This window comes from Aedes aegypti, chromosome 2 (assembly GCF_002204515.2).
Source record: "Aedes aegypti strain LVP_AGWG chromosome 2, AaegL5.0 Primary Assembly, whole genome shotgun sequence".
Classification (NCBI taxonomy): Eukaryota; Metazoa; Arthropoda; class Insecta; order Diptera; family Culicidae; genus Aedes; species Aedes aegypti.
Genome location: NC_035108.1, coordinates 447,190,063 through 447,217,677, shown reverse-complemented (window position 1 = coordinate 447,217,677; position 27,615 = coordinate 447,190,063). Strand labels below are relative to the sequence as shown.

General features: G+C 39.9%; 1 protein-coding gene and 1 long non-coding RNA gene across 6 annotated transcripts; one reads left to right on the top strand and one right to left on the bottom strand.

Moving 5' to 3' along the window:
- The first annotated feature begins 12,101 nt into the window (after positions 1-12,101).
- On the top strand, positions 12,102-18,243 carry LOC110677159. 5 transcript variants are annotated; one of them, XM_021847982.1, is made up of 12 exons: positions 12,102-12,456; positions 12,520-12,810; positions 12,868-13,026; positions 13,083-13,241; positions 13,298-13,752; positions 13,812-14,048; positions 14,699-14,929; positions 14,991-15,230; positions 15,299-15,484; positions 15,560-15,727; positions 16,004-16,501; positions 17,381-18,243. In XM_021847982.1, exons 5-12 carry the CDS (start codon positions 13,611-13,613, stop codon positions 17,779-17,781), a joined length of 2,103 nt encoding a protein of 700 aa, XP_021703674.1. In that variant the 5' UTR covers positions 12,102-12,456; positions 12,520-12,810; positions 12,868-13,026; positions 13,083-13,241; positions 13,298-13,610; the 3' UTR covers positions 17,782-18,243. The 5 variants fall into 5 exon arrangements, with proteins under 5 accessions (XP_021703674.1, XP_021703676.1, XP_021703675.1 ...); XM_021847984.1 differs by having other exon boundaries at positions 12,868-13,241; XM_021847983.1 differs by having other exon boundaries at positions 12,102-12,810.
- A 2,115-nt stretch (positions 18,244-20,358) lies between these two features.
- Positions 20,359-22,631, bottom strand: LOC110677158. Its single transcript, XR_002500994.1, has 2 exons — positions 22,134-22,631; positions 20,359-22,056 (listed from the first exon to the last, which is right to left on the bottom strand). It is a non-coding gene; the product is annotated as an uncharacterized LOC110677158 (long non-coding RNA).
- Between the last annotated feature and the right edge of the window lie 4,984 nt (positions 22,632-27,615).

Genomic DNA, 27,615 nt, shown 5'->3' with positions numbered 1-27,615 from the left:
CTATTTTAGACGTCAAAGCGACCGAAGACACTTTCTTCGCCGACGAATTGCCACTTTTACCTCAAGGCACCACCCCGGTACCGCTTTTGGTCCGATTCGGCCACTACACAATGGTCGGAAAAAAGTGAAGTTTGGCCAAAACTATTTTTATCGCCTTAATCGATGAAATATGTAATCTGAATATGTTATTTGGCGTTTTTGTTGTTTCAGAAGGGATTATTGACAAATTACGTAACTTTGAAAAAAATATTTTTTTTAATTTAAAATTGTTATCAAACCGGGCTGAAAGCACAAATTTTGTTTATATTTGATTGAGTTTGATCAAAATGTGTATGAATAGTGGTTAAATAAATTTTAAATAAACTTTGTATGAAAAATATCGTCAAAATATATGTAAAATATTGAATTATTCAAATAGCTCTAACTTGCAAATCAGCAAATGTCTGCAAAAATTTTAAAGGTTTTTTGTAAGATCTAAGGATGCTTTTTGATGTGCAATATTCGAAATGGCGGCGACATAACGCGACAAGAGTTGTTTTTCATATTCAAAATCACCAAAATTACTAAAATGTAATATTGAATAGTATTGAAACTTAAACCAAATATTTTTTTTCATCCTCATGCTCGATAAAAGTGTTGAACCATAAGCTTTCAGATAGTGGGTAACTTTGGGGAAATATTGCATTCCTAAATTATAAATTTTGTGCTTTATTTTATTGTTACATTTTTCAATTTTTTGACTTCAGCCTGTTTGCCGTCATAAAAATCATAGAAATTTAAATTTTAGTTCAATTTCAATTAAGGATCATAATAATATAACACATGAGGTATATTTTAAAATTAAAAAAAAATCATAAAAATCTCAAACAAGTTTTTGGTAGTTTTGGCCGCCCCTTTATATGGAGCCCGACCATTGTGCACTAGTCAGCGGGACGGACTTAGTTGCAGCTGCAATTATTTTTTTCGGTGAAGGTTCCTACATCTCACTCTCTGGGTGGATAGTTTCTGTTGTAATCCGTCCATATAATGGCAAGTAAGCTTGGTCGTAGAGCCATTTTCGACGCGTTGTTTGCTGACATGACCAGCCAGGTATGGACCCCGTTATCAGGAAGTGATCGCTGCCGTGCGTGTTTGATAAGGTCCGCCAGGCGAACCTCTGATCCCAACTTTCTGAGCAGATGGTCACATCGATCACCGAAGTGTTCTCCGAACGTTGTTTCAGCTATGAATCGCCCAAGCGCGTTCGATTGATGCGATCGTCATGCGATGAGGTGAATCGTGCGGTCCCAAGAGCAAAATCGGACCTTCTAGCTGATCGAATAGTTCACCTAGTGCGGTCTGGCACTGAGTTGAACTCGGAGGAATGTACACAGACACCAGGGTTGCTTAGATTGGTGCGTGCAGGCGTGTAGCAACGAGATGTAGAGAGGTATCGACATGCACGCGGTCGAACGGGTTGCCTTCCCGGATGGCAAGGCCTACACCGTGTTGCCAGTAGTTGGCGTTTGTGGACTGTAGCAGCAACGTGTAGTTTCTGTCAACGTAGTCTGGTGGAACAACTGGAAGGCGAAGCAGCCGCTGGAGTGACTATCCATAGCTGATCGTGTGGTGCTTGACGAGGTTGATGAATCCTATCAGGCGCATCAGCTACGGTTAGTGATGGGAAATTAGAAAGGCTGACCAATACCGAAACAACTACACGACTATTTCCAGAAACACCGGCAACAGCAGGTACTGGAAAAGACTTAGTGTAGTATCTTCGGTGAGGCGGTAGGTTGATGCTGATTGATGTCGATTGGGATTTGTAGCGATTTGTGTGGTTTGGTGGGTGTCTGGAAATATTGCAGACACGGCAGGGATAAGCAAGAACTGACCTGTGGACGTCTTTTCCCACATTGCCAGCCATCTCCGAAACAACTTCACGATTGCTTCCAGAAACACCGGCAATAGCCGACACTGGGGAAAGAAAGACACTGCACTTTCCCTACTTCTGAACCAAAAAGTCTTATTGTTCATGTTCGTGCCAAGGGTCACCGTTGCTTTCCGAACTTTGTTCGAAAGTGGGTTAGGAAGATTCTTCGCCGGAATACTCCACCTGAAAAACAGCATTTGGATGCAGTCTTCTTCAGAAGCAGGCTTGTATATGGCAAAGTGGCTGGTTTGGGGTAGACAATTTCCGGAGGTCTTCCGCGCTTTTTCTCCTGAACGGCCGAGGAGCTGTTCCTTGACCGCGTCATTGGGCCAGCCATCGAGTACGCGGGGCTTCTCAACGATGACGGTTTCACTCACGTGGTGGGTCCTCCCTTGGCTTGATTGTTGTTTGACTTGCTTGATGAGAGTCATCATCTGCTCGATCCTTTCGTCCTTTCGTTTACTTTCTTTCTGCACCTTGGCTATCTCCTTCGCCAACATAGCCCCTTCTGACTCTTTCAGCTTCTTTTCAAAGGCGTTTTGTTGGGCAGCGACCTGTGCGCAGCTACCTCCTTGTTGTTCCACGCGTTTTCTAGCCTCCGGGAAACTCAAGTATTTGCTCCCATTTAGTTTGATCACTTCCACTTCTCTCTTATACACCGGACATCGACGACTTGTTGAACGATGGTCGCCCTTTGTTGTAGACTAACATAGTAGTCGACGACCAAGTCGGAGAATCGTAGTAGTCAACTACCAAGCCAGTGTTGTTTGGGTAACCACTCGAACTTGCAGCAACCACGGCATAAAAATTAACAAGGCAGTCTCTTCACTGATGTAAATATCAAGTTTGATTGTAAACATGTGACGTCACTCCTATCGTACCATATACCTTCCGGACCACTAGATCATTTTTTTCGCAAATTTGTTCGAGGTGGATAGGAATGACGTCGTCAAGTAGCTGTCAGTTTTCGGAGTATATCACCTTCTTAATTTTAGTACACCGTGGCAGCAACCACTAGCAACCTGACAATATAAAAGGCGAACAATATTGCTACTCCGTCATTCTGTACTTACCATTCGAACAATAAACATTTAGTTTAAAAGTACAACATTTGGCGACGAGGTTATCAAGAACTCAAGCTCAAGAGGAAGAATCATGGCACCACCTGGCGGCGACAGCGAAACTCTAATGCAGCAGATTGTTCGGCAGAACCAGCAGATGGCAGAGCAAAACGCGCGATTGATAGTCTTGCTGGAGCGCTTCGGCATTCAAGAGGGCTCCGCATCCGGCCGATCTTCAAGCAACTCGGAATTCATTATTGAATCTTTGGCATCGAACATCAGCGAGTTCTCCTACGATCCGGACAATGGCCAGGTTTTCGACCGGTGGTACCGCAAATACGAAGATCTCTTCCTGAAGGACGGTGCGAAATTGGACGATGCTGCGAAAGTACGTTTGCTCCTAAGAAGCCTCAGCGTCAACGTTTTCGATCGCTACGTCAATTTCGTCCTTCAGAAACATCCCCGAGAGTTCACATTCGAAGAAACCGTGAAGCGACTCAAGGAATTATTCAGCATCCTCGGTCTTCAGTAAAAGGTACCAGTGCTTCCAGCTGACGAAAAACGATGCGGACGATTTTGTCACTTACGCGGGGACAGTCAACAAGTTCTGTGAAGATTTCGAATTGAATAAGTTAACCGCAGACCAGTTCAAGAGTTTAATCTTCATTTGCGGACTTCGTTCCTCGAAAGACACGGATATTCGAACACGGTTACTCTCAAAACTCGAAACGAATGCAGACGACGAATGCAAGCTCGAATCGCTTATTGCAGAATGTCAGCGTCTTCAAAATCTCAAACTTGATACCGCGATGGTGGAACAGAAGCAAACATCGGTGAGCTCCGTCTGCGCAATCAAACAGAAGAAGTCTCAGCCGAATTCATCTGGATCGAAAAACAAACCAAGCGGTAAATCAACCAATCCGAAGACACCATGTTGGCAGTGTGGCGGTATGCACTTCGTTCGTGATTGCTCGTTTACCAACCATGTTTGTAAGGACTGCAAGCAAACCGGACACAAAGAGGGCTACTGTGGCTGCTATTCGGCGAAGACATCCATTTCGAAGAAGAAGAAAAATTCCAAGGTCAACGGTGTTTTCGCAATCAACCAGATTAGTAGCGAGTCCAGACGGAAGTTCCTGACTGTGACGATCGATGGCTCTGAAGTAACGCTGCAATTCGACACGGCTTCGGGCATCACGATTATCTCTCGGAAACTCTGGAAAAAACTCGGATCACCCAAACTACTACCTACCACAAGGGCAGCAACAACAGCGTCTGGCAAGCCTCTCCAGCTTCTTAGTGAACTTCAAAGCTCAGTCACTTTTGGAGGTGTCACCAAAATTGGAAAGCTTTACGTGGCCAACAACGACTTCAACCTCTTTGGTCTGGAATGGATTGACTTGTTCGGACTTTGGAACATGCCATTGTCGACGATTTGCAATCAAGTTCACGCTGATAGGTCGAACGCAATACAGCATTACAAAGCAACATTTCCCAAAGTTTTCCGGCAAGGTCTTGGACACTGCACAAAAACCAAGGTACGTCTGTTCCTGAAGCCCCGTTCCATTCACGTCAGTGGAAAAAGTCGATGCTGAACTGGACCGTCTACAAAAACTGGATATTATCACTCCGGTTGATTTTTCACAGTGGGCTGCACCAATCGTTGTGGTTAAGAAACCAGGAGGAAAGATACGGATCTGTGCTGATTATTCGACCGGACTAAACGCCGCCCTGGAATCAAACAACTACCCATTGCCAGTTCCAGAAAACATTTTCAGCAAGCTGAATGGCTGCAAATATTTCAGCATAATCGATTTAAGCGACGCTTACCTGCAAGTGGAAGTAGACGACAACTCAAAAAATTTACTGACAATCAACACCCACCGAGGACTTTTTCGATTCAACCGGCTAGCACCTGGGGTGAAGTCCGCTCCTGGAGCATTTCAACAGCTTATGAACACTATGATCGCAGATCTCAAGGGTGTAGAATCGTTCCTGGATGACTTGATGGTATTCAGCAAGACCGAAAAGGAGCATCATGAAATTCTCACTGCACTTTTTCAACGGCTGCAAGAATATGGTTTCATTCTTCGTGAAGAAAAGTGCAATCTCTTCAACATCAAATCAAGTATCTTGCACATATCGTTGACGAATCTGGTTTACGTCCGGATCCTGCGAAAATAGAAGCTATTGTCAAGATGCCCCCTCCAAGTGACATCACCAGTCTTCGATCATTCCTCGGTGCAGTAAATTTTTATGGCAAGTTTGTATCGGAAATGCACCAACTACGAAAACCACTTGATGCACTTCTCAAGAAAGATGCTCAGTTTGTCTGGAGCAACGAGTGCCAGAAATCTTTCGAGAAATTCAAAGAAGTACTACAGTCAGACCTTCTACTCACCCATTACGACCCAACATTGGAAATAATCGTTGCAGCAGATGCATCTCAATCAGGAATTGGAGCATGCATAATGCATAAATTTCCCGATGGCTCTGTCAAAGCAGTTGCTCATGCATCCCGTTCTCTTACTGATGCTGAAAAACGTTACGGACAGGTAGAAAAGGAAGGCCTAGCTTTGGTGTATGCAGTCACGAAGTTCCACCGAATGCTACTTGGACGTAAATTCACTCTTCAGACGGATCATCAGCCACTATTGAGAATTTTTGGATCAAAAAAGGGAATACCAATCCACACCGCCAATCGCTTACAACGTTGGGCACTGACGCTTCTTTGCTATGACTTCGAGATCAAATATGTATCCACCACCCAGTTCGGAAATGCTGATGTTCTTTCTCGTCTAATCAGCAAGCATTCAAGACCAGAGGAAGATTTTGTCATTGCTTCAATCCAGCTGGAAGATGACATCGAAGTACCTCTCCAAGAAGCAGTCGGGTTCCTTCCTGTTACGTTTGACATGGTTCGCAACTCAACAGTCAAGTGTCCCGTACTCCAGCAAGTAGTCAACCATATCGAGATTGGATGGCCAGCTAGCACCAAAGACATCACAGACCCCGATGTTCGAGCATTTTACACTCATCAAGACGCGCTAGAATTGGTGAAAGGATGTGTAATGCTCTCAAGCCGGTTGGTGATTCCTGAAACACTACGCAAACGGATACTAAAACAGCTCCACAAAGGACATCCAGGAATGGAAAGAATGAAAGCGCTTGCACGAAGTCACGTCTACTGGCCAAAAATCGATGAAAGCATTTCTGATTACGTCAAGCGATGCGACAGCTGTGCCATGCATTCGAAGACACTTCCGAAGGTTCCTCTGCAATCGTGGCCGCTCGCACAGTCTCCTGGGAACGCATTCATATAGATTTTGCTGGTCCAGTTAACGGATTGCACTTTTTGGTAGTAATCGACGCTTTTTCCAAATGGCCGGAAATCAACATTGTACGATCGCCAACTACTGCAGCAGTAATCAATTTCCTGGATGAATCATTCGCTCGTTTTGGAATTCCAACCACCATCGTTTCAGACAACGGTACACAATTTTCATCGGTGCAGTTCGCAACATTCTGCAAGAAGAATGAAGTTCAACATTTGCGAATATCTCCGTACCATCCGCAGTCTAATGGCCAGGCTGAACGTTTTGTAGAAACTTTGAAGTCAGCGTTGCTCAAAATCAACAAGGGGGAGAATATCTCTGAATCATTGCAAATCTTTCTTCAAGCCTACAGAACAACCCCAAGTCGTGTCCTAAATGGTAAAACACCATCCCAGCTAATGATTGGAAGAAACATGCGAACAGTATTAAGCTTACTTCAACCACGACAACCGGTGACACCAATAATCAATCACGACCAGAATGTCCAATTCAATCGGAAGCATGGCGTAGTACCTCGGAAACTAAAGGCAGGTGATACCGTTTATGCAAAGGTCTACCAAACCAATTCAAAATGGAAATGGGCTTCCGGAATCATCATTGAAGCTATTGGACAGGTGAATTACAATGTTCTACTGGACGACTGGCATGGCAGACGGAAATTGATTCGTTCACATGCCAATCAAATCAAGCACCGTTTTGATGAACAAACAGTACCTAGGAATTCAACAGTACCATCTCCATTAAGCATATTTGTGGATGAATTTGGATTACAAGAGAATACCGAAAACACTCATCAAAATATGGTCGATGTTAACGCTTCTCCAGATTCTGAACACAATCCAGAAATTACAAAGGATGATGATGAGGAAAATGAAGTTCAACCCGAGATTGAAGCTCCTGATGTTAACCCTCTGGAATCAACACAGCGGTCCCAGCCAGAAGTACAATCTGATGAGGAACCCTCCACAAGCCGTCCCAAACGTATAATTCAGATGCCATCCAGATTAGAGCCTTTCCTGGTATTCTGGAAATAAGAAGGGAGGAATGTTGTAGACTAACATAGTAGTCGACGACCAAGTCGGAGAATCGTAGTAGTCAACTACCAAGCCAGTGTTGTTTGGATAACCACTCGAACTTGCCTTAGCAACCACTAGCAACCTGACAATATAAAAGGCGAACAATATTGCTACTCCGTCATTCTAACATATAACAATAAACATCTAGTTTAAAAGTACAACACCCTTGCAACGGAGTTTCACAGCATTCTTCTCCGTGGATGTTCTGCGAGCCATTCACGCAGTGTTATGGTCCAGGACATCGAACGCGAGTGTGTCCGGTCCGCAGCTGAAGCAGCCGTAATACAACATTTTGTTGGGGATATACGTACGGGTGGGAACACGTAGTAAGCCGACTGTAAGGATTGAGAGGGGTACTAGAGAAGATATAAAATAAGCAGAAGGGCATATAGTTTCAGTAGCAATGAAAAAATAAGCAGGCGGGAAAGAAACGAATGACACGTCAGTGTGTCGAGTAATGAAGTTGCGCAGCAATTGCTCCTGTTGCATTTCGGCTGATCGAGCTATTAGTTTTAAATGTACCGGTTCCTCCCTCCGGACACTACACCGACTTTCAGATATCATCGGCCGAGGATCTTTTCGGACTTTCTCGACTTCTCAGGGGATACAAAATGTTACCTACTGAATAATAAACACCTGTATTAATTATCACTTAGCAAAAAAAGGTCGCAGTTAATATCTAAGCTGAAAAGCAAACTCTGTCTCAGCGAGAAGAAGAAGATGAAAGAGAGAGAATGCGGAGTGATGTTCAGATGGAAGTATAATTAATGTAGTTAATTGTGGGTCTGACAATTTGAAATTTTCTCAATTATTTCTGCATGTATTTTTTCAATTATATCATTTATTTTTTCAGTAATCTCATTCAGTAGTATAATAATTTATGAAAAAAAATACAAGCAGTGCAACAAATTGGTGATTGCTAAGCATGTCACGCCATTGGTGCCACGCATACCTTCTTCTTCTTGCTTCGATTGATCATAGCTCAGATTTTATTTTTGAACATCAATGAAACCAGTATGAATTCTATACAACTTTGGCGACCTGTGGTTCAGAACTGTGACGCAGTGCTGGGAATGGTAATAGTGAGTTTCACTGGCTTCGCTGACTGTGATTGGCTTTGCTTGGCTACTGTAGAGTGAATTTCAGATTTTTTCCCAACCCTGCTGTGACGTGCTGGTACATTTCTGAGGTTTCGCTTCAGCAAACTTGAAGCGTCTGTTCTCCATGTTCTTCGTGGATCAGCTGATCATTATCAAACTGTAAGTGAAAGATTCTAAACTGCGAACTATGGTAATGCAGAAATCTTGGGGATTGGAGTCGAATCCTGCAAGTCAACCATAAACAATAAATTAGTACAGGAACGTCAATGAGAAATTACAGATCGGAGAAATCGGTTAAAATGACGTTAAGATCATCATAAGAGATTCAAATGTTCCGGTTAACCAAGAAGAGGTGTCCATGCCAACGAATGGAAAGTTTAGCGTCAACCAGCTGACGAACGAGAATGATTTACTGTTGATGGTTTCGCCACCTCGTCTCCGTCCCTTCTTCTTCTTCTATCTGGTGTTACGTCCCAACTGGGACAAAGCCTGCTTCTCAGATTAGTGTTCTTTATGAGCACTTCCACAGTTATTAACTGAGAGCTTTCTTTGCCGATTGATCATTTTTGCATGTGTATAATCGTGTGGCAGGTACGAAGATACTCTATGCCCTGGGAATCGAGAAAATTTCCTTTACGAAAAGATCCTCGACCAGCGGGATTCGAACCCACGACCCTCAGCATGGTCATGCTGAATAGCTGCGCGTTTACCGCTACGGCTATGTTGGCCCTCCCTTGGTGATGGTGAAACTGCGCCCCAAATCTATCAGTCATCAATGATGTACGGTACCGACGCACAGCGGTACCACACCCATAGGCCAAAAATTAAAAAATATATTGTCTTGTTTTTCACTCCCTTACTTTTTCATGGATCTATTATGATCCCAAGAATGTAAAAACAAAAATTTCATGGACGTTCCTGTATAATCTTCCTAGTAGGGCCATGAAATATAGAGCATACTTTTCATGTTTTGAAAATACGTGAAAAAATAAGCGATTTCTGCATTTTGTGTACTTTGTTCGTAAACCAGAATCAATAGATTTTCTAATCAGTTTAGGTTACAGTACCTTAGTACAGATGTATATCTATCACATCCAGTACATTTTAGAGTCTAATGTGACATATAGGAGGCAGCATTGATGTGAGTAATGAGGATAGAAATATACTCTCTTCATAATTACACCACTTTATTTGAAGTACGTTTTTGAATATGTTCTTAATCACATTTAATTCTAGCTGCAAATATTTGCAAATAAGCTAGCAGGGTGCCTTCAAAGTTGTTAATTTTTACCAAAAGCGGCAATAATAAAAATAATCATAGAGATTATTGCATACCAATATGCTGGTTACTAACTGGCATGAATATACAAAATAATGAAATTGTCGCTACTTCACTTCGATAGTAATACATTTGCAATATTGTATATTGATTTAAAAGATATTTTCAGTGAGGGCACTGAAACAATAAAATGCTAATAAATTAGTTATGGCACAACAGTCATTCAAATATATATGATATGACTTCCCGAAGTGTGGGAGGAACAGCTTGGAAACACTCTTGTTTGTATTACTAGCATCGAACAACATCTTAACAACATTCCGTTATCTACAAATCCAGTAAAAAAAACAAATAAATTTTAAAAACCATAAAAAATAAAATAAAACAGCAAAAAAATATTCACAAATAATCCATTATTATTTACTCATTTCTGAAACAAAAGTTTAATTGAATTAAGTGACATGTTTGTCATTTGTTTTTGGTAGAGAATTATTGTGAAATTTGCATTAACAACTAATGAGTATTACTGGTATTTAATTAGTATGTACATATGCAGCACTTAAAAAAGTGTCTAAAGGCTTCATATATTCATATACCAAATCTAGACCTATGAGCAGCTCTGACCAGGTAATCTTCTTTAGTAGGACATTAATAATCCTGATATATTGCTTTCAATTTATAGATTTCATGGTACCTTTTAAATAAAGCATCACATGCTTAGGTTATTCTTGGACACGTAAAGATAGACAATAGCAAAGTCACTTTATGCGCATATAATCATTTAAATAACAGCGCCTTCGCAATATGCTCACCACATCCTTTACCGTGGTGAATCAAAATCCGGACGGTACCAATATTCGGACACTTTGTATATTTTCGTTGAATCGATGTGAAATTGAATATTAAAATTATCACATTTTAATAAACTTGGTAGCTTAAAGAATTTTGAACATTTTCATATTATTTTTGATCTAGTTACCATTGCCAAATAATTAATTAAAAACAAAAACAAATGTCTTACTCCAGTTCCCCGTCATATTTTCGCCACGAAAGTTTTTTCGGTAAAAGTGTTAACAGGCTCAGCTTCAATGTTTGAGTTGTAATATTGCGTTTTATGTATATAGTGTGTGAAGTCATTTGAATATAACAAAACCCTGTATAAAAATGGAACATTCCGGTTATTCGCCATCCATGGAATATAGTGCAAATGTGTATTTAGTGTCGAAAGAAGAATCTGTGCGGAGTTATGATCAAGTGTTTGAAATCCGGACATTATATTTAAACTGCTTGTTTTCATCATATCATATCAATTTAAAAATGTGAAACATAAAGAGACATGTAATAAAACTTCAACGATTCATATAAAAGTCATTATGAGTGAAACAAACACCGAATTGTGTGGACAAATTGCGTGAATCTACTGTTGCTGCAGTTGAGGCCACAAGCACCCAAGGGCAGGTAATGGAAATACATGTTTTAGTCATGGTCGGCTCTTAAGCATTTTAAGGCATATGAATGGTTCAAATTAATTAATTAATATGTGCTATGGTTTGGAACTGGAGTATGATTTTCGTGAATATCGTATAAATAATTCATGTTAAATAATATGTGTCCGGATTTCGATTCAAGAGTGTCCGGATTTAAAGACAACATCGCTTGAGATGTCCGGATTTAAGAATAAGACATGTCTCATTATTTAAACGATTTTCATTATAAAATCGGAACTTTTATAGGAAAGTAAGTTACTTTTACAATTTGATATGACATTGTTTGTGAAGCAATGAAATATTAACTGAACTGCAATAAATCATGTTTGAAATAGGGTTCAAACATTTGAAGCTGCTTAGGTGTCCGGGTATTGATGCATCACGGTATCCTTAATCAGAATTTTTGAAGTAATATCAATGACGGCAATAACCTCGATTAAGTTTTAACAGTCAAAACCAATTAATTCGGTGATTTCTGATGGTATTTGTTATCGGATATTGATTTAAATGATTTATGACCGCTTCGTAGAACAAACGGAACCACTGTGCGACGCCCGCCTCGGAAGCCTTAGCAAACAACGAATTACGGATTCTCAAAATCAGTGTGTAAAATGTTGCCTTGGATCCAAAAGATCATCCAAATTAGTGAACCTTTGCTATCATCTCCACAATTCTGATGGGTCGGTTTGCTAATATATTTTTTTCACTTTCCCAAGCAACAAAACCACATCCTCCAGTAACCAAATATTATCATTCCACACCCAACGTCGTTCACCACTTCTCGAATACTTTTTCAAAAGGACGTAAGTCGAAAATTGTACAGAAACTGATTATATACTGCGTAACACAGCAGCATATTCAACAATACTACTGTTTGAACGAATTTAATCATAATCAATTTTCAAATGTTTTAAAAAAGTTTTTTCAAAACGACGAAACATTTCTATATGCGTTTTCAGAAATAACTTTTGATACACCCTTTTTGATTGTAAATCGACGAATCGATCAAGTTCACTGACAGCATACTTACGCTCTAATGAAAACGACGAACCTGGCAAAACAAAAGAAAATTTCATCGATTTGACATTAGTCATTTTGCTTTCGGTTTTGTTCAAACTCGCTTTTGTTTTTGTTTTCCAAGTTGTTATTATTTCAAAGCGATAGAAGTGAAAATGGATGAGTCGTCCGGTTTTCAGCTGTTACTGGGTAAGTTAAACGATTGGATTATTTTGAAAAACATTTCAAATTGTAACCAATAATTCAATACAGATGCTGCATCACAACTCGAAGCTGGAACTTCGAGAGTGTCTAGCTTCCATAGTGCCAAAGAAGATGATCGATTATACCGTTCCCCAGCCTCGTCAAAGTGCCAGCTCCCGATCGCTACTGATCGGCTTCAAAAACCAGCCCAAGTTACTGCTCAAACAAAGAAGCAACTAAATCGAATGACAAGCAGCCACAGATATGATTTTGAAAATCTGAACATACAGAAGTTGACCGTATTTGAGCCGGTACGACATCGCATATCTGAGCATAGTCATGCGCGTTCTCAGAATTCAAGTAAATATTATCTACAGGCAATCCAGTATGTGTTTACAACCCAACTACTACTTTTAGTGAATCCTCCCAAACATCGAGCCTCGCCCTTCTCGTCGTCTGATGGTCTGACCGACCGGTCCCAGTCACGAGCCTTACTGTATGCACAGAAGTTGTCCAGATCACATCCCGTAGGACGCGACACATCTGATCGCAGCCTTGGTCGCTCACAGGATTCTGGTAAGTATCACTACAAACCATCCAATCTGTGATTAAAACCCAACTATTATTTCTAGTGAATCCTCCCAAACATCGAGCCTCGCCCTTCTCGTCGTCTGATAGTCTGACCGACCGGTCCCAGTCACGAGCCGTACTGTATGCACAGAAGTTGTCCGGATCACATCCCGTAGGACGCGACACATCTGATCGCAGCCTTGGTCGCTCACAGGATTCTGGTAAGTATCACTACAAACCATCCAATCTGTGATTACAACCCAACTATTATTTCTAGTGAATCCTCCCAAACATCGAGCCTCGCCCTTCTCGTCGTCTGATAGTCTGACCGACCGGTCCCAGTCACGAGCCTTACTGTATGCAGAGAAGTTGTCCGGATCACATCCCGTAGGACGCGACACATCTGATCGCAGCCTTGATCGCTCACAGGATTTTGGTAAGTATCACTACTAACCATCCAATCTGTGATTGAAATCCAACTATTTCTTTTAGTTAATCCTCTCAAGCATCGGGCCTCGCAGTCCTCGTCGTTTAACAAACATAGTAATCGGTCCCATTCACGCCAATCACGAGCTCCACTGTGTTCACCTATGACATTTCAAAAACAATTTGAAAAAGTAGCAATTGGCATCGGCTTCTCTGCAAATTCTACTGTAACCCACAATCTGACTATTTCCGATGACGGATACCATGATGTCTCTGAGAGCGGAAACGAGTTCTCCAACGTTGCTGGTAAGTGAAACAAAACAAATATTTATGTGTACTTTTAACAGGATTATCCTTAATTTAAGGTGATTTAACCAAGCACCGGACAACGCCCTCTTCGAAGTGTCAGCTGACAGTTCCGATCGATCTATCCAAGTCTCGATCCCCAGCGTATACCCTGTCCTGTACAAAGCAATCTCACGGAGTGGCTGCTAAGTCGATCGACATCTGTGTCCGATCTAAGATTGTCCCTCTGTTGACCCAAAAGGATGCTGTGCGCTGTAATAAATCCATGGGCAACTTCGCACTTCCTGAGGTTGCAGGTAACTATCTACATGAAAATTATGAATGGCACACAAATTATGTCACGCTAACTTGTGACTTCTTTATAACCCTTCCCCCACCTCCTCCTTTGTTACGCTTTTATGAGACTTCGAAAAAATGTGTAGAGCTTGTTACGCTACAAGGATCATTCAAAAACGACGTCCATCATTTAGGAGAGGTGGGTGATGAATTTACAAAAGTTTGACAGTACTTATACACATATTAGAAAAAGCGTAACAGAGGGGGAGGTGAGAGGTGTCTTGAAATCCTGAAAAACGATGTAGGGTAAGTGTACCAGTTATTGATATAATGGTTTCCTATATCGCCATACGTGATAATTTGATTGTCTTCAAATTTTCAATCATTCTGTGTGTTCAAGTAGTTTGGTATCAAATATATTTAGATGTTGAAACATTTAAAAAGATTCAAAATATTAAAGTTTTCGAGAAAACACATATGGCCAAATAGGGAATGACTATAGCCATAACTGGTACACTTTCCCTACGTCATATTTGAATCTTCCCATACCAGACTCCCCCTTTGGATCGTGACATAGTTTGTGCATAACACCTTATTTTTTGTATATTTTTCAATATATATATATTTTGTTTTACATTTAGATCTTATATATTTTTTCTTTTACTTGTAGATGATCCTGAAATTCATCGGGAATCGTCTAGTGCACCGCAAATGTCTCTTGTCTCTGGTCGGTCTAAAGCACGAGTTGTACCCTATTCTATTCAAACTACAAATCAATTCAAACGACTGGCAAAAAACTCCAGTTATGACCCTCAAAACTCGAACACACAAAAGTTGACCGGATTGGACTCCTCACGACCCGACACATCTAAACACAGCTTTGTGCATTCTCATAATCCTGGTAAGTTTCGCTACAAGCAACCCAATATGTAAGTGTTTATAAACCCATCTATTACTTTCAGTTAATCCTCCCAAGCATCGAGTATTGCCCTCCTCGTCGTTTGGCAGTCTTACTGATCAGTCGAAATCGCGCCAGTTACGAGCTCCAATGTATTCATCTATGACATTTCAAAAACAATTTGAAAAAGCAGCAGTTGGCATCGACTTTTCTGCCAATTCTAGTACAAGACACAAAATAGCTCAGTTGGATGACGAACGCTATGATTTCTCGGAGATAGGAAGCGAATTCTGTGACATTTCTGGTAAATGACTTCAAAAATCACAACTATTTATGTGTATGTACTTTCAACAAAATTATCCATTATTCAAGGTAACACACCCAAGCATCGGCAATCGCCCTCTTTGAAGTGTCTATCAATCCCGATCGATCTGTCAAAGTCTCGATCGTCATCATATTTCCTGTCCTGTACAAAACAATCTCACGGAACGGCTGCTAATTCGTCCGACATTTTTCCCCGATCTAAGATTGTCCCACAGATGACCAAAAGCGCTGCCGGTAAATATATCGAACAATCTATTTTTTTTTATTCTCAACTGAAAACTGAAGTATCCACCACTTTTATATTTTCAGAATATCGTTCCTCATCCTCTTCAAAGCACCAAACAACAGCAGATCAATCCAAGTTACAAGCCATGCAGCATCACAGAATGTCTAACGGCCCTCCTAACATTGAAAATTCGAGTATTCTCATGCGTTCCGACAATTTTGAGCATAGTGTGGCTTCTTTGGGAAATACTGGTAAGTAGGTTCTCTAAGAAAACCTAATAAACAATTCCTTCATTAATTATTTGAGTCTATCAAGCGGGTGCTAGATTTAGAGCGTAAAAAATGTAAATTTGTTAGCATTTTCTCATCTCAGGAAGCAAGATTGCATCCCTGCTAAGCGTCCTGAAGTAAAAATTTGCTGACAAACTTGCATTTTGTCATCTTTATTCACTGGAAGAGGGAATCGATGGCATGAAATTGTTATTTGCTCATACCATATATTTTGATGTTTGTTTCAATACTTTCTAGGAAACCTTTCAGTGTCAAGTTTAATGCACGAAGAAAGTGACATGTTCTCCCCATCGTTCTATAAGTCCATCTGCAGAGCTACAACATCAACACCAATCAATTTACAACCAAAGCAATCGAGTCACACAACGAAGTCATCATTACTACACGCTTGTCCAAATATTAGCTTCGAGAAGCACGTTCCGAAGAATCCTGTGGGATTCCAAAGGCAGAACTCAATCAGCACATCTCATTCTCCAATGGACCTACGTATTGCAAACATTACCCCTGGCGATGCTGATAATAACTATGAAGATGATTCTCAGGATGAAGAGGAAGAAACCGAAGGAGACCCTACATTGTTGAACGAATATTCAATCTACGAATGTTTCGAAGAATACAAGAATATGCATACAGATGATGAGGAATTTCCTGATTCGGATGACGACGATTTTGAATCTAAGCCTCATCAGAATCGTCGAAGTGCACAACTAAAACGTAAATTTGACATTGAAGAAGGTAAAATATCCAATAATCTTGTCGTACATACAGAAACGTTTCAACGCTGGCTTAAGGTGAAACCACGTATAATTAGACGTAAAACTCTTTTTGCTCTCATCGTTGAACAATTCAAACATTTGATAGTTGGTCAATGGATAGCTGGTATACTCAAAATAATCCAAACGTCATTGTTACGTGAACACATACGTGGTTTTTTTTCCATCGCACTTTTCACGTAGCACTTACGTGAATCATAGGTAACACAGAATGAACGCATGAACATGGTAACATGAAAATTTGGAGTGATCTACGTGACTTTTCACGTAGCAATGACGCTTGAATTATTTTAAGTGTATTTATCGTTAACATGCTTCCTAGTATCACAAACAAACCGACGTAACACATAGAACAAATCACGATTCAAATCACAGTCGCAAGAATATGTACGACCAAAGCTAAACTCACTGTGTTCTGGCCGATGGGCCAACAGTTGGCGGTAGTATGTAATCGTTTAACATGAGCAAAAAGTATGCGAATACTACCACATACCATTATTCAAATCAACCGATCGATGGACATTGTTTACGACTGTTAATGTTGATATTTTTTTGTTATAGAGACTTTCAGCCTTAGGCGGGCTCACCTCTAACGTGTTACAACTGTTTGTCTGTGCTATTATGTCCAAAATAGCAAAGAAGTCAAAGTACTGGTACCGTTGTTTTCTGTAATGCTTTATTTATGTAAAATTTTAAAATTGAGCGGTAATGCTTGAGCCTACTCCATTCAAGCGTTATGTAATTCGTTGACGACGCCTAATCATGAGCGATGGAAACCATAAAATTAGCATCAGTTTGTAATGAATTTGCTAAATAATTACACCTCCTTCTCTAATTTCAGATAATAATTCCGGATTGAATGAACCGCAAGAAATTGATGAAAATATGACAATCAATTCAACCCACCATAATCTTGAAAACGAACTGCACCAACCCAAAATCAAAAAAGGTTCGATAAGAACTCAAAACAAACAACTTAAATTGAAAGGAATGTCATACACAAGACCAGATGGAACTGTGGTACCAGCACGTTCTATTAAAAAAGGTTGCGAATGCAAAATGAAATGTAGCGAGAAATATTCTGACGCTGTCAGGAGACAACTACTTCGGAATCTTTTGGCTCTCAAGTTATCTGGACAAAATCAATTCATTGCAAACCATATGATAATCACCAAAACTGCTCATCCAAAGGTATTTATCTTAATTTTAATAGGTTTATTTCGTGACGATTTAGAAAGTTAAATATTGAAACTACAAACAAACAGACGTAATACTCTTAACAATTTTTTTTTAAAATCCATTTCCCACTTTACGTAATTATCATCTGAAACGTTAAACACGAAAGAATAAGCGTATCTGGCTATGAGATATGGAACATAGGGTATTTAAAGCGAGCTTGGTCGATGATAATTGCGTCAGTGACACGTCTGTTTGTCTGTGGGAAAATTATTATGCTTCGACACCCGGTGATTTATTGACCCACATTCCTAAAAAATGTCAATCTCTAGCTGATCCGATTACTAAAAATTTGATCATTCGATTTTATATTGCTATAAAATAGTTCATTATGAATGTTTAGTCTACTGAAAATAGCTTGAGAGTGATTTGCTTAACCCTTATTTAGCAAAAATGTTTGTTGGAAAAATCATATAACTTTCGTTTAAAAGTAATGTAAATTATAAATGTTTCTATAACAAGAATAAACTGGTTTTCCATTGGCTTTTAATACAAGATTGATTATCCAAAATAAAATTTCAAAAATAATGAATATGTTCAATCAGTAAATTTAAAAATTATCTACCTATTTGAAGAGCTTCAATTCAACTTAAGCAGAATTTAAAAAAAAATATTTTTTTGTTGAAGTGATTTGAGAAGGATCTAAATAAATAAAAAATAAAAAAAACTAAAACTTTTTTATTTGTTTTGAATTTGCTTAATGCACATTAAAAGATGTGAAACTACCATCATAAGGTCAAATAGATGAGTTTTATAAGCTTTGGACAAAGTTAGAGAACAATTTTCTTAAGGTGGCACACTAGCCCCAAATTTAACTACTCTGTACGATCCACGTTTAGGAGTTGATGATCATCTTTTTAGTTGAGAGCTTGGCTATAATCTTGACCATTTTGTAACACTCAATACATTTTTATTTTATTTTCCAGGTAGTGAACTCCAGACGTATTTACTCCAGATCCTACCGCCTTCCAGGAGTTACAGGATTGGTGAAGATTTGCAAAGTGATGTTTATGGCAACGTTGGACATCACAGATAGAAAAATAAGGAATCTCGCTGCAAAAAAAATCGCCGGATTAGGAGTAGCCGAAGATGACCAACGATGCCATAACTCGTCTAATAAGGAAGTAAGCGAAGGCCACATAGACTTCATAAAAAAACATATAGATAGCTTTCCCGCTTACACAAGTCATTATTCCCGCGAGGGATCTGAGAAACGTTTCTTATCCAGTGACTTGAGCGTTAAAACAATGTACGATCTCTACAGGGAGAAATGCAGCAGAGACAATTTGTGGATTCCAGTTCATTACGACACGTATCGTTTATTATTCAAGGAAAAAAACTTGTCTTTCAGAAAACCAAAAGTTGATGTGTGTGGAGAATGTGAAAAATATAGAATTGCTCTGAAAGGAGAGATGGATTCCAACGCAAAGATCAATTTAATTTCAAATCACGAGATGCATCAAAAGGCAGCGCAACGCGTGTATGAGGAAAAGCGTAAAGATAGAAAGCAGACCAAAGGAAATGCTGGTTACCGAACCGTCTCTTTTGACCTCCAAAAACAACTGCCAACGCCGCATCTTCGTTGTGGGCAGGCTTTTTATGCGAGACAATTGTATACGTACAATTTGACGTTATTTTCGTCCCATCTTGACACAAATACTGCTACCTGTATGATGTGGGATGAGACAAAAGCTAGACGAGGATCCCAAGAAGTAGCATCTTGTCTTCTTAGAGATCTTAAAAAGATGCCATTGACTGTTTGCCATGTTGTTTATTATAGCGACCGCTGCGTTGGTCAAAATCTGAACAAAACCGTTGTATTCACCTTCGCGTACTTCATAGAACTATGTGCTAGAGATGGCAGAGAACTGATGATCGAACATAAGTTCATGCGTACCGGTCACTCGCATATGGAGGTGGATACGGTTCACTCTGCCATAGAGAAGGCGAAGAAAAGAACCACTGTAGATATAGAAATACCCCATGACTGGGTGATTCTCATTTCTTCTATCAGAAGATCCATTCCTTTTGAGGTCGACGAGATGCAGCAAAGCGATTTCTTCGCCTTGAAAGATTTATCTGTAAGGTACAGCATCCCTAAGCAAAACTCATCTGGAGAACAAGTCAAAATCACTGAAATCATGGTATTTCGGTACTCCACGGAATACCCTGGCACAGTTGTCTATAAGCATGACGTTGGCGATGCAGAATGCAAGGAGATGGCAATTGTTTCCGGTATTGAACTTGAGCGAATTCAACTCAACTATATTGAAAACGAACCTATCGTCTTATCTGATGCGAAGTTGGCAGACCTGAAAGGGTTGCTACCCTTCATTAAGAACAAGCAGTACTATGAGACCTTCCTCAAGTCGCTGGTTCCTGCTAAACGCGGGCGGAAGCCAAAATCGAACAAAGTGGATCATTTCGAAAACGATATGGATCCAGAAGAAAGTGAATAATGTAAAAAAAACTATGAACTTGTAAAGAAAGCATTACAATTACAAATAAAAAAAACAGTAATAAAACTAACACTTAATACTCAATATTGATTAAGAACGAGGAAAAATAAAAAGATACACACAATGAAATGAAGAAATGATTTTTTTATTTGAGATTCAATAATTCCTATAATTTTCCAAATCATAACAACGTTACTTATGGTAGTTCACTGAGAAACGTATCACTTTCCTGTGATAGGTACTCCTTAGCAATTCTAATGAGTATAGGGAAGCTGTACCAGTTATGGCTACCCTGGGCATAAAGCTTGAAACAAGATATATGAATGAAAGATTGTCAAGTGACAAATTTCTCAGTTAATGACTGTAAAAGTTGAAACGTAACGTCAGAAAGAAGAAAAATAATATATTAATAATACGATTAGGGATCGTTCATAAATTACGTGATGGGGAGGGGCTTCAGCAAACGTAACGATCCACACAAAAAATAGGGAAAAGGGATTGAAAATAGCTAAATATTGCGTGACGTAACACGGCTCTCTTTACATTTTAGCAACGCTGGCCCTAAAAATAGTTTTTATGCATTCAGTATGATAAATTGGGTATTTCAGTTAACCTTTCTTAAAACATATTTGATTCGACTTACTGATGATAAGATTGATTCATTGATTACGTAAGATATTTTTGACGGTTTTCAGACCCTCCCCTTCCTCCTTCATGGTAAGATTATTTGTATGAAAATTAAAAATAATTTGTAAAGCACGTAAAAAATCTCAAACCTAACCCCCCTTCCCCCAAAACCCCTTACCTTATTATTGGATGGTTCTTATGTAAATACGCACTGATTTGCGTTAAAAAAAGGGTGAACCAACGTGTGAAGATCGATTTCTGTCCAACTTCACCGCGTCGTAAAGGGTCGTCCATTAATTGCGTCAGGGATTATGGGAGGGGTGAGGAATGGGTTGATATTTCTTACGCGCCATACAAATTATTTTTAATTTTCATACAAAAAAAACTTACCATAGGGGGAGAGGGATCGAAAAATCGTCTTAAGTAATTTGTTCCTTGACATGACTTAAAGTTGTAAATACTAACATGTTCTCGTTTTGCCAATAAATTACAATTACAATTTCAATCAATCGACTGCCTCTAACCCGATTCACTATGGTGTGCAAAATAGGGGTTCATTCATTTATTTCATAACGCTGAAATTGGCCATTATGGGCACCCACCCACCCCCTAGTAACGCTTTTTGTATGAATGTTATTCAGTTTTTGTATGGACCGTAACATCGCTAGGACACCCACCCACCCCTTCTAGCGTTATGAAATTTGTGAATGGGCCCTAGCACTCCACTGTGTTAATTATCCAGTTGCGACGTGGCGACTCAAAAATAATAATACCTAGTTTGCACGTTGGTTGACCCATTTGTTGGGAAGGCCATAGTGAAATCCAACCGGCTGATCGCTGATAAATTTTGCACCACATTTTTTCATCACATCTTAGAATACGGGCGTGTTGTTTGTGGATTGATTTGGTGCTAGACTATTCCAGGGATTGTCCACTTCTGATGTTCATTCCAATACACTATGCAGGTAACTTTGACTTGGAATTAAAACTTCTCTCTGTCGTGTAGATTTTGATACCACAAGACTGGTTGTTGCATCTACGCGCAATTATTGTCCTGTGCCATCCTGTAACATCATCCAGCAAGGGTCTGCGCCGGCAGCCAATTTCTTTGTTCCTCGTAAACAAGATATCGATTCCAGCTTAATTGGTAGGTTTTTTGCAGCAATTTATCTCGAGCAGTCGGGTTATGATATTACTGTTGAGTTAGACATGAAAATAATTCAGAACACCTGACATACGATGCATAATTTGAAGGTACAATCTGTAACTTACCTGAACGCGAATGGTTTGCTGACCAAATAAACAAATACACACTATTTATGCAAGAGAATTTGTTGACTTTGTGTGTAAACACCGAGACAAACACTATTTTTTTGTTTAACGTCAAGATTGTCGTAAGTAATGTTGACGTTTTGCCGAAGACGTAACACTTCGACTTATGTAAACAACAAGATGATAACATAGCGTAACGCTTTGACGAATGTCACGCACAGGCTTACAGCATGACTTATGAAAACGGCGTATGTTGGTTTACAGTTGAAAAAACGTGGTAAAATGTATTTCTTCAAAAAAACAAAAGATTTTCTGCAATTTTCGAGACTTTTTGTTAAAATGTTTAAAATAATTCGCAAATGGCGTCTTATAGACGTATTAAAATTATACAAAAAGGCTTGGGTTTTAAATAGGAATTAAAATGAGATTGGGAATATTCAAACCAGATTATCCAAAGAAGAGTAAAAACTACTTACGTCCTATTGAAAAATTATTCGAGACTTGATTTGGCGGCGCACTTGCTACAAAAACATCTCCCATTCTAGCCAACGCAAATAACAACAAGTGAAACATTAGCACACAAGCGAAACGATGATAGAGGGAATCCCTTCCAATTCAGTTTGCATACTCGCCACAAGTGTCCCTGTCTGTAGGGATTACCGAATTTAGTCAGGTTCGTTCCCACCCAAGCCATCCATCACACGTCGTCACATCGCATCGTTTCGGCACTCATCTTTCCAAGTGAGCATAAAAACCACTTCCCTTCGTGTTTGTTGCTTATCGACCTCACGGCCTACTATATGCGACTGCGGTTGTTGAATAAACGAACTCGAATTCAAACACCGACACGACCGAGACGCGGAGGGGAATCAATTCAATCAGGCCTACTCTGCTTCGGAGGTACACTCTGGGGTTATTGAAAATATGACACAAAAAGAGTTCGAGATTATGATCACACATTTTTGATTATCCTTTTTTTTTTGTCGAATGATGAGGGTGACAAAGTTCCCATCGGTTGAATTAATGTGGAAAAGCAAACAAATTCGAAGGAAGTTTTTAAAAGTATTATCATTGCGCATGAGTAGCTAAAGATGGTTGTAGGATGAAAAAACTGATATGTTGATTGAATAATATCGGATAGGGTTTGATGAATTACTTTTCCATTGGTCGGGTGCATTTTCAAGACTTTCTCTGAGCGTGAGATAGTTCTAGGTTTCCAAATGACAGACAATGCTTTGCATGACTCAAATTCGTCTAGGAAATCTCATGCGGACCATAATTCGACGTAATTGGAGATGCACCAGATTTTACAACCTACTTCCTGTTTTTGAAACAGTCGCTAATCATGTAAATTCAAGTGTCCCCCTTTTCAACCAGTCGACACAGAAAGAGGAAGAACACATTCTTTTCTACGCAAGAGTGGTTCCGTCGCTATGTTGACCGTCACGAACTTTGAACAGAGAAGGCAGCCAGCATGGCGCATCATAGTGGCGATGCCAAAAAGCAAGTAGACGACGCTCAGCACAGGTTACCTACCGTCTCATAAAACAAGCGGGCGTGTGAATCCTCTATATGACGACAAACGGCAATACCGGACGAACGCCCCCTCCTTGACGTTTTGACCCGACAAATCGCAGCAAGCCAACCGTTGTCACCCCGCCCCGCGTGTTCCTCACGCAAAGTCTTATAAGCGCAGCCAACTTCGACGTTTGTTGTATCGTGTTGACGATCGGCCAAAAAGAACGTCGCCTCCTCTGTGATTATTCAATCTTCGTGAATGGGAGTAGACGTAGGGTGAGTGAGTAAAGCGATCGTCAGCCACCGCGCCGAATGTGTCTCAAAAAGACCGTCTCCGACGATGCATGCATGGTTTCCGCTTAGCGGTCAATATTTCCGGGGCCGACCGAACTGCGCACCCAGAAAAAAAGAGAAGTAAATCAGGAACCATCGGCGTGTGACGGTTCCTGGCCAACTTGATTGCTATTGTTTCGTTTCTGTTTCTTTGGCTGCTCGGTTTCTTCGGTTTTGATACGGGTAAGTGTTCCTCCAGCAGTGCCACAACTTGATTTCAATCTTCATACGAATTATGTAGCAAAAGCTACAGCATGGCCTATAGAAAATGCGGAAATAGTCATATATTCTTGTTTTTAATTATGAATCGTGGTTTACGGCTAACCAGCCGAGTGGAAGTTTAACAACTACCGAAAGCTAAACATTACATATATTTTGCAATTGGATTAAATGGACAAATTGATGTGAAGTTTACAAAAAAAAAAGTTACACGTCTTCTCAGTGAGAATCGAACTCACGACTCCCTGATATCTAGTTAGGGCGCGTTACCCCTACGCCATGAGAGGACTCATGAACGCAGAAGTTAACCTGAATTCGATTGAGCTGAAATGATAAACTTTTCACCCTCCAAAATCGAATTTAATTGTTGAAAATATAAGTTTCTTCGGCCCAATAAAAGCAAGTTCAATCTAATTTTCTTTACCACATTGACTAGGTAAGTGCTGAGAGAGACTCGCGAAGAGGAAAAATATCAACGTCATATGCAGCCCAAATTCCCCTCTCACGAAACGTCAAATGCAGCCCACCGTTTTTATGACTGAAAAAGTAAAAAGTATTGTGTTCAAAGTAAACTGTTATTAAAAACCTCAGTCAGCGGAGCAGTTTTTTCCAAAGTTGCTGATAAATCTAAGCAGAAGATTAATTATTTCTAATGTCTGCTACGTTTGCTGGCATGAAATTTCAATCAAACGGATATTTATGATTCGATGTGATGCAAACTCAATCATTTTTTGCTGAGAGGTTCATGTGAGGATTTGAACAGCATGCGCATAATTGGTATAAACACAAAGTGGAATAAGAAAAAAACTCAGCAATCACAGAAAAAGAAGACCGTCTTCGCGAGTCTCGTCTCAGGGTAAGTGATAAATTAATGAAAAAAGGACCTTTATGGCGAATCAATGGAACAATGGATTTCAGTAACCAGAAACTCACCTACAAAAACAATGAAAATAATGCTTCTGTTTGAGCGAAATTCAAGCTCCTACAATTTTTGCATTTCTAATGGGTCATACTGTAAGTTCGGTTCGCCAAACGTGGCGTAACTTATGGATAATTCTAACCCTTGTGGCTTGACAACGTAAACGTAGTATGAAGATGAGTCGGAAGAAGGTCGTTATGAGGAACGAAAATCTTCCCCCTCATTATTTCAAATCGTATTTGTAGCGAGATTGTCGTGTCGCGGAAGGGGAAAAGGGTGGCGTCGCGTCAAAAGGCAAGCAAAAGTCGGAACCAGGCGGCAATTGTTTTTTCTTGTTCCTGGTCGGTGATTTCTTGTTCTGCTGCTGGGGGCACACGATGGGAACGCGATGCGCTCGGTGATTTTTTATTTCAAGTTGAGTGAAGTATGAGTTCTTGAATAACCACTTGGGGCTATTTTCTCAACTTCCGGTAATGATCGCTTTGATGGTTCCTATGTACGCTCTTGTGAGTGCCGTTAGGTTGACGATTTAATGTTTAAATTTGATTGGGTCATCCAATAGACATAAAGATTAGACCGCTATTGTCGCTGCTAATGCTGTGACCAACATCTAGTATGTGGTTTTTTGGATGTGGTACTCAAAGTGTCACTTTTTTCAATTTCACCATAGCAACCTGCTTTCAGAACCAAAACATTCACCCCGTCCGGTTTTCTTGCCTTCGCGCGCCTTTCGTGTTTTTTTTGTGGCTTGTTGAAACAAATAGTTTTTCGTTTGTCCTGAAAATTATATTCTACCTACAGAAGAAACTCTCGATTTGGTGTGCTGTTGCACAGGTGATTATTGTGTTAGATGGATGATCAGTCAAACATACGACTGAAATATTAAAATGCTTCTTCACTTTTCTAGGTCGCTCGTAGATTAAGCCCTCACAAGGTATGATGCGTATCGCTTGCGTTCGTGGGACACACGAAAGCTTCCATGTAATTCAAATTGCGGCCAATGGAGTACTTCGAACTGCGACTCAAAAGACTTCTTATCATGCGAGTTTTCCATCCGTAGTTGTTCCGGGGACAGAGGTAATTTTTTCTTCCCGCGCCAACACACAAGTTAAAAACAAAACAATCAATTTGGCACTTTGCGTACCGTTGGATCGCGTCAATAAAAATCAAGGCTACTGTGGTTGATTCATCACCATCACAGCCACAGTATGGGACACACAGCGCCTCTAGCGTTCTAAATCTAATATTTCTATTGGTCATCCTGAAATCAAGTTGTTCTCTTTTTACAACAAGAACCTAATTGATCCAAAACATTCAAGCACTAGCTAAACAACACAACGACATTTCGATTTATTTCCCAAGCAGCACACTAGGGCGGTTTAAAATATAAAAATGTTTAAAAATCTAATCTTCCATATCTTCTTTACTATCCTTACCATAAAAATATGACGGTATAATATTAAGATTCTAAACAAATTACAAAGAGGTAATACTAGTTTTGCTTAGTAGTTATCATGAATTGAAAATGATTTCCTTTCCCTCCTTTCCCAGCTCGCTATTTGCTTCTTACAGTTTCCTATCAAATATTGTGGATATGTGTTCAAACTTAAGATTTCTCTTAATTTACTAAACTTACAATATTCTGACGGGATAGAATATGCACGCCGGTTAACGAAACAGTATCAGTTATAAATTTAATGAACTTATTCATTTGTTCTTTTTGTAATTTGTATTGATTACCTGTCCGTCCGTCTGTAATTTGACTGTCTTGTCGTATTTGTCCCGTCTATCTATTGATCCGGAAGATCCACGCTCGTCTAAGCCCCGAATTTGTCGCTAACTGTACAGATAATATACAGATTTTGTTTAGTGCGTTCCGTTTTGTAATGTTCTCAGCTTACACCCGTGCTCGACTTCCGAATCTTCCAGCAAATCACCTCTACACTTCTAACTCTTTTCTAATAAAATATACTGCTTCGTGACTAAAAATTGATGAACCTGTTGATGATGAAAGCAACACATTGATCGTAGTAGCCAAGATCCTTACACTGTTAGTTGACGTTGTGAAATTTGTTAGAAAATTAGTTCATTCCCGAAATACACTCTAATCAGTATAGACGTGTTTTACTGCCCTCACTATGGACTGATGCACGAGTTCACTATCTGACGTTTGAGCGGTGCCGTGTTATTTACGTGACCTTGGCAACGAATGAATTTGGCACTGCTCAAACGTCAAATTAGTGAACTCATGCATTGGTCCATTCATCAACCAATGGATCTATGCACGGATTCATTATTTGACGTTTAAGCGGTGCCGTGTTATTTATGTGACCATGGAAACTAGTGAATTCGGCACCGTTCAAACGTCAAATTAGTGAACTCGTGCATCGGTCCATGGACCTTTGCACGGGTTCACTATCTGACGCTTTAGCGGTGCCGTGTTATTTATGTGACCATGGAAACCAGTGAATTCGGCACCGCTCAAACGTAAAA

Excerpts from the sequence above, each read along its gene's own strand:
- LOC110677159 (XM_021847982.1), top strand. The coding sequence starts at position 13,611 with ATGACATTTCAAAAACAATTTGAAAAAGTAGCAATTGGCATCGGCTTC. Across the intron at positions 14,049-14,698 it reads CGCACTTCCTGAGGTTGCAG|ATGATCCTGAAATTCATCGG; the intron begins GTAACTATCTAC and ends TTTTACTTGTAG. Across the intron at positions 15,231-15,298 it reads CGAATTCTGTGACATTTCTG|GTAACACACCCAAGCATCGG; the intron begins GTAAATGACTTC and ends CCATTATTCAAG.